Genomic DNA, 15,634 nt, shown 5'->3' with positions numbered 1-15,634 from the left:
TGCTATCTCTTTATAGTGGTCTTTTATTTTAATTGTGGAGGAACATGGATTTGGGGGTATTTTATAGAGTGAATTTGGGATTTTTTTTATCAGGGATTTTTCAGTTTTCTAATAGGGAACATCAGAATTCCTGCTAAGGAGGCGAATGGCAGGACCCTGCCTGCTCAGAGCTGGCACCTTGGACCCAGCTGGCTGTGGCTGACCTCCTGGCCAGCAGGGGCCAGGAGGACATGCTTTGACAGTTCAAAGCAGGCCACCACACCCAGAACATCTTCCCAGTGATAGCTGCCCAGATGGCCAGTCAGGGGGCACATGTGGCAGTAGTGCCACACAGAGGCCAACCCTGCAACCACAGTCTACTGGCAGCTGGCCCAAAGGAGCAGATGCCTCTACTGGCTGTGTAGTCCCCATCGTGGTCTGGCAGGTGCATGGCAGGTCACAGCCAGGCAGCAGCCCCTACTGCCAGACTGCTGCAGTGGGTAAAGGGTACAGGGAACTCTCAGGACTGCTTCAGCAGTCCAGCTGGCACAAGGTCTAGTGTCCCCAGGTACCAATTGGCTGGGTCTCCGAAGGTCCTGAGAGCTAGTAGCCCTGAGTTACTTGCCAGGGAGGCTTTTTGTACTGCTGGGGACAGTTATTATTTAACCCATTCCAGTCAGACAGTGGCTAGGTCCCAGCTGGCTGGAAATGGCAATGCTGGGCCTTTTTAGAGAAACCTGGCAGGTCCTGTACCTGCATTTTCTAATTAAGTATGGAATAGAGGAAAGATTCAACAAGAATTAACAACTTAAATACTCCATCTGCTTCTGTGGAAGTTGAAAGTGTTATTTCCAGAACTCTTTTTTATCTAATTATTAAAGAAAGTATAGTTTTACAGCATGAATTGAAAATAATTGAAAATCAATTGAAGAGTAGAAATATATGTATATCAGGGTATTAAGGAAGAAAAAGTAGCTCTTGAAACAGAGCAAAAGGATTACATATTTAATGGAATCTATACTGGAGATAAAATATGAAGTTCTGCTCTTCTTAATAGGTAAAGTATACTGTATTCCTATACAAGTTCAGTCTTTTAGAAATCCTGTATAGAGAATCAGGAGATAGGTCAGTATATAGCTATGGCAGTGTCAATCTCTTTCAGACATCTGGAAAGATTAAGTCTGTATTTGTAAGAGTTGGTACAGAAAACTGTACATGCATATTTGTTTGCATTGAAAGCAAAAGATAGTATTGTGTCTTGTAGTTATACATACAAGCGTTCACTGTGACCCTTATGTATGCACGGGTATTATTTTTAATGATATTTAATACAATTAATATATTTTAAAGTGAATTAATAAAACACCTGGAAACACAGAATTAGAAAAGACTGTTACATACTTTTCAGCCTTCCCGCTTTCATGGAAACTGGTCAAATCTCAAAAGCCTATCTGTCCCTGAATTCAGTACTTCAGGTAGATGTGAAAAACTCTGAAATCTTTGATCCCATGCCCAGATGAAAGTTCTTTCTTGGCCGCATCCACAGAATCATGGACATTTGTTTCCCCAGGGACAATAGTTGTTTCTGGGGACACCAGTTCTACACACCCTCTGACGCATGGCAGAGAACCCCAGATGGGGTAGGGGAGGCTGGGGCCAGCTCTGGACTGGCCGCGGCAACCTTACCTGGTGTTCTGGAGGCCTGCTGCAGATGCAGCAGCAGCAATCCTGCACTGAGCCTGGCCTCAACCAGAGTGTGGCTCCAGCTGGCTAGGCTCCAATCATGGACAGCATGCACTGTTCCCACGTGCACCACCCTGATTTTTTTTTTGCATGGGGTTTTTTGACCCCAGGATCTCCCAAGGTCAACCCCTTCCCCCCCATGCTGCTACCTTGAAGCACAGAGAATAGCTGAATGTGCAGTATGTGGTGCCGCAGTCATACCACATGTCTGTGCTCATCTGGATGCAGTCCTTGAGGCTAAATTGGAGGATCAGTTAACCCCTGTGCATACAGGGGCTTTTCACTGACTTTGGATGGCTTTGGATCAGACACATAAGCACAAATCCTCAGCAGTATAGGAAACAGCTAGGCACCCAGGGCAAATTGGAAGTGGTGACTTCTAGTTCATAACTGTGAATGCATGGCTGCCAGAAGCAGCCACTTTTTTTTGCACCCTCCCCACAATTTAGCACTGAGGGAAGTTGCCCCTGTCTCCCCCAACTAGTTACACTGCACATTCCTGCTTCTTCCTGAATTCAAGGACAGCAATGATGGTATTTATCTTCAAACCAAACTAGATGGAGGCTTGTTCATTGCAAGATTTAGTGCAAAAACCAAGGTGAAAGAACTGGTTCTGAGAGATTTCCTGTTTGTGGATGATGCAGCCTTGTTTGCTCACTGTGAATCTTCCCTGCAAATCTCTTGGGCAGATTTTTCTAAATCATGCAAGAGCTTCAGGATGGCAATTAGTCTCAAGAAGACTGTGATAATGGGGTGAAAGAACCAATACCTGACATCACTCTGAAGGATAAATCTCTTGTCATTAACAGTTTTTGCTACTTGGGTTCTATGATCAGCAGGAATCTTGACCTTCAGACTGAACTGACTAACAGAATCAGAAAAGCAGGTAAGAATGTCAGACTATTACAGAAACATGCATGGAATAACAGCAAACTATCAGCTAAGGTGAAGATGTGAATCTATAAGACTTATATGCTGTCTTCCTTGCTTTATGGTTCAGAAACATGGATTACACATGCTAGGCACATCAATAGACTGAACAGCTTCCACATGAGCTGTCTGCATAAGATCCTAAAAAGAAAGTGGGAAGACAGAATACCAAGTACAGAGGTACTAGAGTGTGCAGGACTAGCACATTTCGAAACCACTATCAGGAAGAGGAGGTTGCGATGGTTTGGCCATGTTGGGAGAATGGGAGAAGACCATATCCACAAGAATATTTTGGATAGTGAGATTTGAGATGGCTTTAGAAATCAGGGTTGCCCTCTTGGTGATAACACAGTGTGTGCAAAAATTATATGAAGTCATTCAACATCAACATAGAAAGTTGGAGGAGCACACAAAATTCTGTCCTATCTGGAGGGAACACTCAGCACTGGGTGCAGCTCATCATGAAATGGCTTTGATCCAGAGGATGGAAACAAAATGAGAAAGAAGAAAGCAGCATGCTCTAAATTTGGACTCCAACTCAGATAACATATAGATCTGTGAAACTTGTAACAAGCTGTGTCACTTCCAAATTGGGCTTCTCAGCCACACATGGATTCATAAGGCATCTGACTAGACCTCTTACATGTACACCATGAGCCAGAGGATTGATAGTAGGGGTGTGTGAAACAGGCCGTATTCAATTCAGATTCAGCCCAAATTGGGGCACGGTGATTCAATTACTTGATTCAGATCACTGTCCCAATTTGATTCAGCTGAATCCAAATCTGAAGATTTGATGCTGATTCCGAGAATCAATGATTCGGCCATAGAGACAACTTTAAATGTTTTATCTACATACCTTGAGGTACCAGGCGCGGCTCGTGAATACTGATGTGGGGCAGATGGAACATCCCACCAGAGCATGGGGTGCCCTCCGCATACTCGGCGGTGGACCCCCCCTCCCCCCGTGTCCTCCTGGCTCAGCAATCGGCCATGGTGAGACCCCGGGTACCCCTCCAGACACAGGAGGCACCAGTCACCAAGCTGGGGGCGGGGGGGCAGGCCTGTGTGCTCTGCAGTGGACCTGAATGTGGACCAGAAGTGCTTCAGGTCCACTTCTGAATGTGCTGAGGATCTCCCCATGCTCCCATGGGATGCTCCATCTTCCCCAGCATCTCAGTTATCACGAGCCGCCTGGTACCTTGAGGTATGCAGAAAAAACATCTAAATCTGTGTCTATATCCGAATAATCGAATCTCTCTGAATCAATTCAGAGGGTTCTGACTTGATTCAGAGAGATTAAAGGGTCTCCTGATTCGATTTGGATTTGGAGATTTGGTCACCAAATTGGGCCAAATCTCCACTGAATCGAATCAGCAACCGAAGCTTCGCATAGCCCTAACTGATAGTTGCTTACTAAGTTACACCACTGCAAATTCTTATAATTAAGCATCTAAATTCATGTATAATCTAAATTATTTTATATGTCCGAGATTATTCATTTTCTTTTTAATCTTAGCACAATATGCATTCTGTTAATAATCCAAAAAGTTCAAGTACTGATTACCCTATAAATTGGAGGGGGGCCAGTGGGAAGAGAGGAGGGAAACACACCCTTCATCTAATTGACCTGAATTCAATTATGCATTTATACTATTAGTTATACTATTAATTACACATTTTATATGCCTAATAAAAATAACACAGTCCCAATTATGAGCAGTTACCTTGGCCTCTGTTTCAATTGCAATATATATTATTGCATTTTGTGATCAATATATATATTTTACTAAAAATATCAATAAGTTATAGATCTGTTTTGTATGTGGGAAATATAGAAAGATAAGTGTTTGGCATAGATATAATTTAATTAAGATATTAAAATAATTCAAATAAAGAGATATGTATATATTTGCTTTCAATATTAGATGCTCTTTAAAATTTACATTAGATGAAGATAACAAAGTTACTCTCAATATTTATTCCCTTTTATCTATAAGTACAAAGGATGCTACAGACAGGAAATAACTGATCTAGGTATTGGAAAAATGTCAGGCATAGTGAATGCATATCTAATGTTCTAATCAGGAAATAATGATTTATGAGCCTAATTTAAGGTTTGGAAATGTCACTCCATGTGTTTTTATTAATCATTAGTACTTTAAGTGGTTTTGAAAGGTGTCCATTTCATAACTTCATAATGTAAGTTCAATGCTGAAATGGTCCAATTACAGATGTCAGTTGTGATCTTTGTGTGTGCTGCCCAGGTATGCCAAGGCTGTTTTTTATACAGGGGAAATACGAGGGAAAAATCTCAGTTGGTGTAATCCCATTTACTTTAATGAACAACAGTCCCAAAACTTGTATTAATTATATGGACCATAATGTTGCAGGAGACAGGGTATTTGATTCCTTTATTTCACTAGTGCCTTGTCCTGCCTCACACAATTAGAATCTATATTTCATGAGACGTTTCTCTTCCTAAACTATGTTTTGACTGACATACTTTCTCTTCTCCCCAAATTTTGTAAAGAGAACTAGACTTCATTTGCATTACCACAGAATGCCGGATAGGATTCATTTAGACTACTTGAGCATCCATTTAGACTACTTGGGCCTATTTTTTGAGAATTTTTTGTCAGATGCCTGTGCCCACAAGGCACAGAATTTGGCCAAATGAACTTATCCTTCAGATAACATTTGTGGATCCATATACTGAAGAAGAAAGCAAAAAAGCTCTTTTTTGACTCACTACAATTACCATTAATGAGGTTACCATTTTCAACCTGTCATATTTTTCATTTGGCAAATCTTATAGCTTCTCCCCAATTTGCTTACAAACCTGTTTTTAAAGAAAACTTAAATAATTTTAGCCCCAAATATAGATCTAAGGAAATCCTCCATTTATTTGTAATGGTTTTAAATGTTTATTTACAAATGGTTTTATTTGTAATGGTTTAAAAAAAATGAATAAAGATAATAACTTACTGCTTTCTACTTTTAAGCTTGAATTATTGTTAACTTGAAGTTTTAAAAGGAAAAGTGTTTTAGCAGTTTGGGAAAATTAGGTCTCACCCAGTAATCTTTGCTTAGACTGCAAGTCCTGATGCTTGGGATCTGTAATAAAGTGTTACAGTTTTGAAAATTAAAAGGAGATTTTGGTTTAAAGACTTTCTCCTAAACATGAGGCATAACTGCTTTTTATTAGACTTCTTAATGATATTTTTTTCAAATATAGCAGATAGAGACCACATGCGTTAAAATGTCTAAAAAATATACCTAGATAATATTTCATAATGGCAAAAGCACCCTTATGATCTGCCAGATAAGTGAGACAACATTTTTTAAACTCTCTGTCTAAATATTTACAGAACAGTCTGACAGATGCTAAATGGCAAATGGTGATAGAAAGAAAATAAAAATATGTGTGACTTAAAAAAACCTTTTGTTACAAGGCAACAAAGGATTAAGTATCTCAGGTTGATAACAATCACAGTGTATTGTAAGTACCTGAGCTTCTCTTGGTCCCTAGATATTCACATCAAAGAGACTGCTAGAAGGATGTCCCCAGCAAACAGGCCTCTGGATAATACTACTTCCATTAGTCAAGCTAAACCAGGGCATGTTGGACCTTAAAGGCAAGATCTATCTGATTTTATCACCATTCTCTTAATGTAGATGAGACATCAAGAAAGAGTAGCTTAGATTTTATTTGATGTCTTGGGTTAAAAGCCATTTATTGTGCCTCATTTTGTATATGACCCTAAGGCTTTTATTCTTTGAGGCTGTTTATAAATAAACTAGAAGGCCAGATCCTTGACCTGGGGAATTTGGGGATGCTCCATTTGCTTTAATAGAGGCATACATTTATATAATGAACTAATGAAGCTGTTACATCTTGAGTACAGTTATGAAAGAAGAGACAGAATTGAAATCCTTATTTAATAGTTTATAGGTAAAAATCAACATGGGTTTTAGAAATAAAACATCCTTCCTTTTACCTATTTTACTCTCTTTTGAAAGTAGTGTTTGGATGTAAGTTATATTTATTGCTCTACTGCTTAAAATAGATTTTTAAAAATTACTTTTGAAGTTTTAAATACACCTTTATTTTCCACTCGAGAGTTTGTTTTGAGTATTTTTCTTTTTTTTAGTATGACTTAATTAATACATATCATAATGACATCTTCATTTATGATGTGCCAGAAAGCTCTGTAAAGACAAAATTCTGAGATTTCTGTTATGTATTTTATGTGTACATATTATCATTCAAAATTTAACTTTAGGTAACCAACCTGAGTTCACAGAGAAAAAGTATAGATTTGCTAGGGGCTTTCAAGTAATCTTTAGCTGCATCTTTACTTAATTACGCTTTCTTTTTTTTATGCCTGGTAACAGCGGCACCAAACTGGTCACTTCAAGTGGAGACACTACAGTACGGATATGGGACTTCTCAAAGGGTGAATGCATCCTGACTTTAGAAGGGCATGCCAGTGCAGTCTGGGGCTGCTCATGGCACTCCTGTGGAGATTTTGTGGCTTCTGCCTCCATGGACAACACTAGCAAAATATGGGACATTAACAGGTATGTAGTTATTAAGCTATTTAGCCAATTGATAATTGCAATTAATAGCAAAATGTGGTGTGCTTTAATCCAATTAAAGAAATAAAAAGTTGGGTCCCCTTCCTGTAAAGCACAATTTATATGCCTATGTGTTTTGCTAACTCAGGGCTTCAGTAAGGAGATATTCAAATGCAGTAATAGAAAGTATATATAAAGCTCATGCATAATTGGAAAATATAACTTGATACCTTCTCATCAGATTTAAAGGGCCATTTTCATGGTTATCAACTGAGTGTCCCATCATTGTACTTAACCCCTAGAATCACATGGCTTTTATCCCAGCTTGGCATCTGAATAATTTAGAGCAAAACGGTTATGATAAGTAGTGTTCATTCTACGCTGGTGCAGATCTCAGAGATAGGATCAAAATTTTCTAAGGAGAAGCTCTGTTTATTTGCCATAATGGGTGGTTCATTGAGATAATTACCTGGGTATGCTTCTTATGCTGCGGCACATGCATTTGTATAAACAGCAAAATGCATGTCAGTGCTGAGAAAACGGCAGTGTTGCGTTTTTGAACTAAAACACATTGAAGGTGTTTTCATTCAAAAGCACATTGCCACCATTTTCTCAGTGCTGACATGCATTTTGCCATTTATTCAAATTTGTGCAATGCAGTGCCAGGCGCATCAGCTCGTGTGCTCCACAGATTCGATTAATCGAGTCTGCTCTGACACACCAGATCTTTGGAGCAGACAAATGTATGTGTATTAATGCCCAGTGTGTATAAGTGTTCAGTATTTTTCTCCCAGAGCAAAAATGGCTGCTCCAGGAGACAGATAACTCAGAAACAACTAGAGTTAAATCACTCTTGTGAGAGTTTCTCCTTCAAGAGTGAATGTCTGTGCATGCTCTCTTCTGAGGGAAGCCAGAGCATAACCTTCCAGCATCCCAAGGAGCTTTGCTTCTCTCCTCCACCCAGGGAGACTCTGCTGCTCCAGCTGAGCAGGGAGAAAAACATGCCCCCTTCAGAGTCCCGAGACTGATCTGCAGGGAGACACAAGCTGAGTCTGAGCAGTCTGGGTCAGTCCATCAAGGATGCCCTGTGCAGGAAGACTAAGGAAGCCTGCAGATCATGCTGAGATGTGTGCACAAGCACCTTTTGGCTGCACAATATCAGCACTGCAAGCTCTCTGCTCCTCAAGGGCTCAGCATTCAAATGCCTGTTCAGACATTTCCAGGGTGAATTTGTCTACCACAAAAGCAATCCTGGGAGAATTTTCCCAGAATATTTGAACTTGTGTAAGTAACCTTAGCAGACAGCTCTTTCATATTTTTTATTCTCCTTATTCATTATATAACCCTCTGCCTTATTACTGTACACTATTCAAACCCTGCTTCAAAGACAGAATTATTGATTCCTGCAAAGGGCTTTTCAGTACTGCTTCAGCCCTTTCTGAGGTGATCATCCCATATTCTAGATGGGACACTGAAATGCTGTAAGATCAAGGTCAAATTTATCCAAGCTATTTTAGGGTTCCCAAGTTATCTAGGACCTTTTCTTTCACAGCACTGAGCATTATATGGTGTTTGATAATAGATTTGATAACCCTTTTTTAAAGAAGAGTTCTGTCAGAAAATGCCGAGCTAAAATGTCAATTCTATTGAAGCTTTTGATGAAAAGCTAACAGCCTACTTTTCTTCCTGGTCTTCCTTGTAAGCCAACTAATGCATGAGCTGTCAAATTCCCTGTTTTGCTGAGTTCCATAGCTGACCATCTGGTGGGATACTGGGTTCCCAAACTGCCCAAGACCTCTCCTTGCCTACCTGTCAGCATGCCAGCCTTCATAATTTGCCCATCTGTGGGGCAATAGTCTAGTTCCCCACTTGACATACTTCCACAGAGCTGATATCCCTGGGCTTTGAGAGTTTTGACACTTGTAGCTGCCTGCTAAGCTAAGGGAACATGGAAACCAGGGCCCTGAGGGCTGCCAAGCTCCACGGCAGTTTTGACATTTTCCCCAATTTTTTCTCCTGAAAAATACAAAACTTTTAAAGTTCCATCCCAATCTGGGCCAACATTTTTTCTCCCCAAATTTGATACTTATTTTGTTCAGGAAGCTCCCATCAGCTTCACTTGCAGCTTTAAGCGCTCAACAGTTCAACAAATCAGACCCCAACACCTTGTGTCAGGTAATCAGAGACCAGGAAATATGCCATTCATGGCCACCTGTGAGATATTTATAAGTAACTTGCTGTGCATCTTCTAGGAATTTTGTATCAGAGGCAAAGGAAGTGTCTAATTCTTCAGTACTGCATACAATTGTCCCAGCTGTGAGAATGCCCTTTTTTCTCTCTTTGTAATCCCCTGCTTCATTTGCTATGAGAGATAGTTAGAAGTTTTCATCAAAGCAGTTTTCCAATTAATAAAGTAATTTCAATTAAACCTTCTTTTTCTTTTTCATTTTGGAAACATGGAATGATTTTTCTTTTTAAATCAACTTCACTTTACTTATACTTTTTTACATTATTTATTATGTAATTAAGTACTAGCATCATGTGTATATATACAATGGCATGTGTGGACCAGTGGTAAGAGTGAGGCCACTCTCCTTTTTTGTTTCACAGATATTTGCTGTAATATTCAGAAATTCTGGCTTCTATTTTTGGGTCTGGAGAGAAATATAACTGGGGAGTATAGGAGACAGACTTTTCTGTGAACCCTCCTTAATTTTGACCCCTTCTGCCTCATCTCCTCCAGGCTGTTCCCTAATATTTTATTTCTACTCTTGTTTCTGAATCATGGTTTGAGCTTCTTGCACAATATTCATTATTCCATCTCCCAATCAACTTAGTCAATCATTCCATTTTTCCTTTGCCCTTGTTCCTCAATAAATGTCTCCTCTGCCACTAGTTCTTTTCACTTGCCCACCTTATTCTCAGTCAGTACTGCTTGTGTTGGATCCCAGCCTCCATACTTCCACTTCTGTTTCCTTCCACAACTGCTAGTCCAAAGATCTCTCTCTTTTCCTTGCTCAGGGTCCCATCTACTTAGATAGTCCACCTACCTATTAAATGTCAGCCCCTGCCCCAAAGCATGGGAAGCCTAAAGCATTTCAAAGAAAAAAAATCTGTACTTCATTTAAAAAAAAAAGAAGAAAACCAATATATTTTTCAGTATTCTGATTCTCAGAACTGAATGAACTGGTCCGGCTGCAATTTAAAAAAAAACGAATGAATGAGTTAATAAATAAAGCATCACAATCACAACTTTCCACATAGACATCCAACATGTAGAATCTCTGCCTGAATAGGTAAAGTTTGGAAAAATTATAAGCAACTGAAAACAGGGTCATCTTCTGGGAAATGCCAGGCAACCTTATGATAAGAGAAACTGGCAGCACTAACCTTTTATAAGAAGAAATAATATTTAGTATTACATTTAGATTTCCTGTTTTGTTTCCCTCTTCTTAACATCTTGTGTCCTTTTGGTACTTTCAGCATCATCCAAAACATGTTCATGACCTCTAATAAACAGTACTAAGAATAGCCTTAGTTTTATGTCTGAGTGGTTTTGAATTTGTGTATGGGAGGTTGTGTTTAGACATCTTAAAATATCTTCACCAAGGAATCTTTTGTAGTCACAGAAATCAAAGCAGAAGCTCTCCACCACCCATGCCTCCCACTCAAACTCATTTGCAACTCTCCTTCCTACCTTCTTTGCATCTGATATGCATTTTACATTTGGAATTAAGAAAGAATCAAACACCAGTACAACTGCAAGTAAGAAGCACAGTGACAATGTGCAAGGCTAGCTATCAGCACATAATCATTTAAATTTTAAGTCACACGGAAGTCATAATGGTTACAGAAAGAAGAGGGGGTATAAAAATGTAGTCTAACAAGCCCTGTCATACGTGGAAGACTCAAAGAGTATTAAATAGGAAGCTTTGAAAACTGCAGTGGTTGATTGTTCTGTGTGTTCACAATAATCTGTATTCTTGTTCATTTACATTAATATTATCTAATAAAGACCAAACAGAAATAACTTCTGTTCAGCTAGTCTAGTGAAGTTGATTTGTTCTCTGTGGGCATGTCTACATGAGACACTATGTCACTGTAGCAACGTGCTATGGCAACATAGCATCAGTGGGCACAAACCATGATGCCACAGCCATGTTGCTGTAGTGATGCGCTCCCTCACTATAGTGCATCACTAGAGCAACGTAGTGGCTAAAAATAACTGTGCTGCTGGCACGGCATAGTAATGGCTGTTACTGTGCTGTCATTTACTATATCCTTTAGGTATTTCCTTCCTAAAGGAAGTGCTAAATGACAGTGCAGTAACAATAGCACCACAGGGGCACATGTAGATGCACCCAGTAGGTGGGTATACACATTCATTAATGCACTGTAGTTACTGCACATTAAGTTTAGTATATGCATAAGCAAGTACTAAATCAATGCACAGTAACTGGCACCTCCTGTGCAGTAGCGCTGGTGCATGGGTCTTCACTGATGCTAACTACCTAATTACTACTGCTCAGTACCGTATTAGTATAGGTGTTGCCCAGGATGCTACTGCACAGTGTTATTAGGCTTCTGTGCAGCTAGTGTCTCATGTAGATGCACCCTGTATGTACAGTGTGTACAAACTGTGTTGAGATTAAATCTGGTTATTCTGATCGCTAAAACAGAAATATATTTCTTGTTTCTTTTTTTATGAGGGGGCAAAACAAAACTGTTCATTCACTTTTCAACATGTTTAGATCAGATAGCTCAAAATTCATGTTTTAACAAGAATATTTGCTGTTTCTCAAGTAGTATAGATATGAAAATAATCCTCTGGTGGACACTTAATATCTTAGTGACAATCTGGGATTCCCCTGACTTTAGAGGCTGCCATAATTTTACCAGGATTGGTGCAGATAACAGTGATCTTAAGCTATTGTTGTCCCTTTTTGCTACCTTACTTACAGCCCAGATGCACCTCAAGATTTATTCTGGTCTGGAGCCTTATTCCTCTGCTATACTGGAATTCAAATCATTCATGTTGCATCATCAGTAAAGTTTAACTTATTCAGGGTTTGAGACCTATATTAGACATTGGCATTTGCTGCCTAACAGCAGGGGCTTTGATAATAGGAGAAAAAAGGAGACCCTTGCTCTTTGTGCCAGCAAATATGCATGTGGCTATTGCTGATACACAATACCACACCTAGTTACACAGATTGTTTTCAACATTTTGCATATGTTGAGTACATACATGCATATAATGTTCACAAGATACATAATTTCTCACAAGAGAAATTAGATGTTAGAAAGTTTGTATGCAGATGCAAATAACAGTGGGAAAATGCCTTGTGTTAAAAGAAAATTATGTGAGTACAAAGTCAATCTCTCAACATTTAGGAAACTCCAGAATTAGAATTTTTTGAGCAGTCTGAATTCCACTGAAAGTGCACATGCACGTCTCATAGTATTGTTGCTTATAACTGTGTAGCAGCAGAGAAAGTGCTCTCTGTGGTATTTCCCTCCCCTGGAAACCAAGGGCACCGCCTTCACAGTTCATAATGACTCTTCAGGTACGAGAAAGGTGAGAATTCTGAGCCTCTCTCCTTTTCATGTCTTAGGGTTTTTTAGACATGAAAAGACAGGAATCTTTTGAATAGCTATGTTCATTCAGGCCACCCATCTCTACCTTTGGATGCTGCCCTATGAGAATGTGAAAGGCAGGATGGTCATGTCCCTTCTTCCACTCATTGTAGCAAGACAGAACTTATTCAGTATTTGACCCTCTAGTTCTTAACTCTGACACAACTCCACAACATTTGTCAGACCTCTGTAGAAATCAATTTTAATTGCTGTAAAAACAAAAGAAATCAAACCCCACAGTGAACTGGACCCATCTGAATTTATTCTTGAGGTGCTGGGTTTCTCCCTACACACATACACACTGTATGAACCCTGCTAACTAGACAGCTTGACTATCTAATGGTTTAGGTTTACCTCTTAGCCTTCAGACTTCAATCCTTGCCTTGGACTGTTACAACTAAGGAACCTAGGGAGGTTGATCTGTCCACAGAAACCCTAGGTGGAGCTTAGTGTAGTCTCATAAAGGAAAATTAGGTAAAATTGCCAGAGAGGTCTATAAGCCTCACCCTGAATTCAGGGCTAGTGACAAGGAGGATTCTCCCATCTTGACACAGACAAAAGTTAGCACACCACTGAACCTCCTGATGTTAGCAACATATCAGTGGTGGCACCATGCTTGCCATTGGAAGTCTCTGGTCTCATATCCCTACAGTCACACTAGGAATAGCATTGTGCTGGCCATCTTTAAGCAAATCAAACATTCTTACTGAATGCTGCCATTGAATTTGCTAGGGTGATCCTCCATATACTTCGAGGAGCCAATACCTATCCCATTTTATGGAGAGGAGGATATTTCACTTGCTGATACCAAGTAAGGAACAAGGCCAGAAATTCCTGGACATGGGACAATGAGGAGCATTATAGCCCTACATTACCTCTGGAGGACACTTCATTCTTATACTGAATGAAATAGTAACCCTGGCATCCACATCTAGTGATTTGAAGGCATTCCAAGAACTACTTATGGAAAGAGAGAGAGATGTCTTATGCAAGAAAAATCTCATTGGCTGGCTGTTTGACCAAATTGATGGCATTGGGACTGGTTCGGAGTTGCCCTCTAGTTAATGAAGAGTTGTACCCATCCAATCCAGCCTCTTTGGTCATCTCAACAGTGCGAGAAAAATCAGTCTGACAAAAGGACCCAAAAAGTGATGCACCAGAAGAAGTTCAGTTCTTCTTATTATTATTTTTCTTTTTTTGGAAGGGAAGTCTCCTCCTCCATTTCCCTTCAAGACTGATTAGTGAACTACCAGACGCTTCTGGACAAATCCTTTAAGTAATTTTTCACATATCCACTTAGTTGTAGGCTTCTCCTATGTCCCTAAGCATCCATTAGAGACTTTTTGCCTTCATGCTGTACAGTCAGTGAGCTCTAGCCCTTCTTGCTTTGTTCTGAGAGATTGAGAGGAGTACTACTTGCTCCTCCATTCCTCTCAACCACCTGGCAAGGCATGGAACTTCTTGTGTATCCTAGTAACTTCAAAACTTAGGAAGCAGTCCAAGTCAATATTTTTCCTCTTTCTTCTCTGCATTCTTCTAATATTTTTGCTACCCTGGGAAGAGTGATAGTCATTTCTTGGCTGAGGCACATTTATCTGATGCCACCTCCCACCTCTTGGGATGATAGCACCCCAAGGAAACACTATTTTTTGGATTTGTCAAAAAAAAAAAGAAAAGAAAACTTCAGTGTTTCACCATCAGTTGAACTCCCATTTTTTCTTTCTTTTATGCTTTTTTAACAATAAAAAGATACAAATATTTATATTGTTCTTTCATTGAATTACCTTTCCCAGAGCTGCCTGTTTGGGAACTTCTGGCTGTGCCATTCATGTGAAGCTCTGATCCCAGCTTCTCAAATTCATTCATATTATCTTTTTTTTTGTCTGGAGGAGACTGATATTCCTGACAGCTGCTCAGCCTATCAGTTCTTCCATCAGAGACCCAGAAAAGGTAAAGTAAATACGCTGTGGTTGTTTCTTCTTGATACCTCATTAGATTTCCCATCTGTCCCAGAATACAGGGTCCTGGCTCAGCACTGTGTACCCCCTCAGCATCATGAGGAGGCTATTCTTTTCTTTGATACTATCTAGATTGGCATCATTGTACTGCTCCTGATCAAGATATAATTTGGGTCACCAATTAGAGGCAAACAAAAGAAGTCATCCTAATTGACATGTTGCCAAAAACTTTGTGCCCCTTGGCCTGCTAAGGGCCTTCATGAGGGAGACCACATGGCCTGCATGGGTGACAGATGAGGTTTTTGAAGACCCAGGAACTCCAACTGCAGTACAGCTTTCTGTCCCCAAGGCTTCTTGGCCCTGTGAGGCTTCCATGGAAGTTCAGACAGATGTTACCATTATGTTGTGCTAATGCCTATGGAAGATGAAGGGAGCAGTCCCACCACGGTCAGTCAAGGCATGGGGCATCTCAGTATCCCTGTCTGCTAAGAAGCCACTGTACTCACCAAAGATGTTGGCAGTACTTGAGCTCAAAAGGGCATACATGGCACCTTCCTCTCAACACATAGCATTCTTCTCCTGCATAAATGCACTTTCTTGCACTAGACCCATTCATGCTTAAAGTGGTACCATAATCATGCCTAGCATGGTTATCTGACATAGAGTGTCTCTGCTCCCCTCAAGGCATATTCCATTCTCAGCATTGACAGCTTGCCCAGGGAACAGGTCAGGATCTTCCTCAGGCACCTGATTGTCACCATCTTTAATGCTGCCATGCTGTAGATGCGTACCGGAAGGCAGACCCT

At 40.1% G+C, this 15,634-nt stretch overlaps 1 protein-coding gene across 2 annotated transcripts in view; it reads left to right on the top strand.

Moving 5' to 3' along the window:
• Positions 1-15,634, top strand: part of SPAG16 (sperm associated antigen 16) — a 1,224,108-nt gene that overhangs the window by 750,623 nt on the left and 457,851 nt on the right. For both annotated transcript variants that reach the window (XM_019523400.1, XM_019523399.1), the window contains one exon: positions 7,051-7,236. In XM_019523400.1, coding sequence (XP_019378945.1) covers positions 7,051-7,236 — 186 coding nt within the window. The remainder of the gene's footprint in view (positions 1-7,050; positions 7,237-15,634) is intronic.

The sequence above is a fragment of the Gavialis gangeticus genome, unplaced genomic scaffold, assembly GCF_001723915.1.
Source record: "Gavialis gangeticus isolate Ggan-Ray unplaced genomic scaffold, GavGan_comp1, whole genome shotgun sequence".
In the NCBI taxonomy this organism is placed as follows: Eukaryota; Metazoa; Chordata; order Crocodylia; family Gavialidae; genus Gavialis; species Gavialis gangeticus.
The sequence above is the reverse complement of the archived record's forward strand: the minus strand, read 5'-3'. Positions and strand labels throughout refer to the sequence as shown.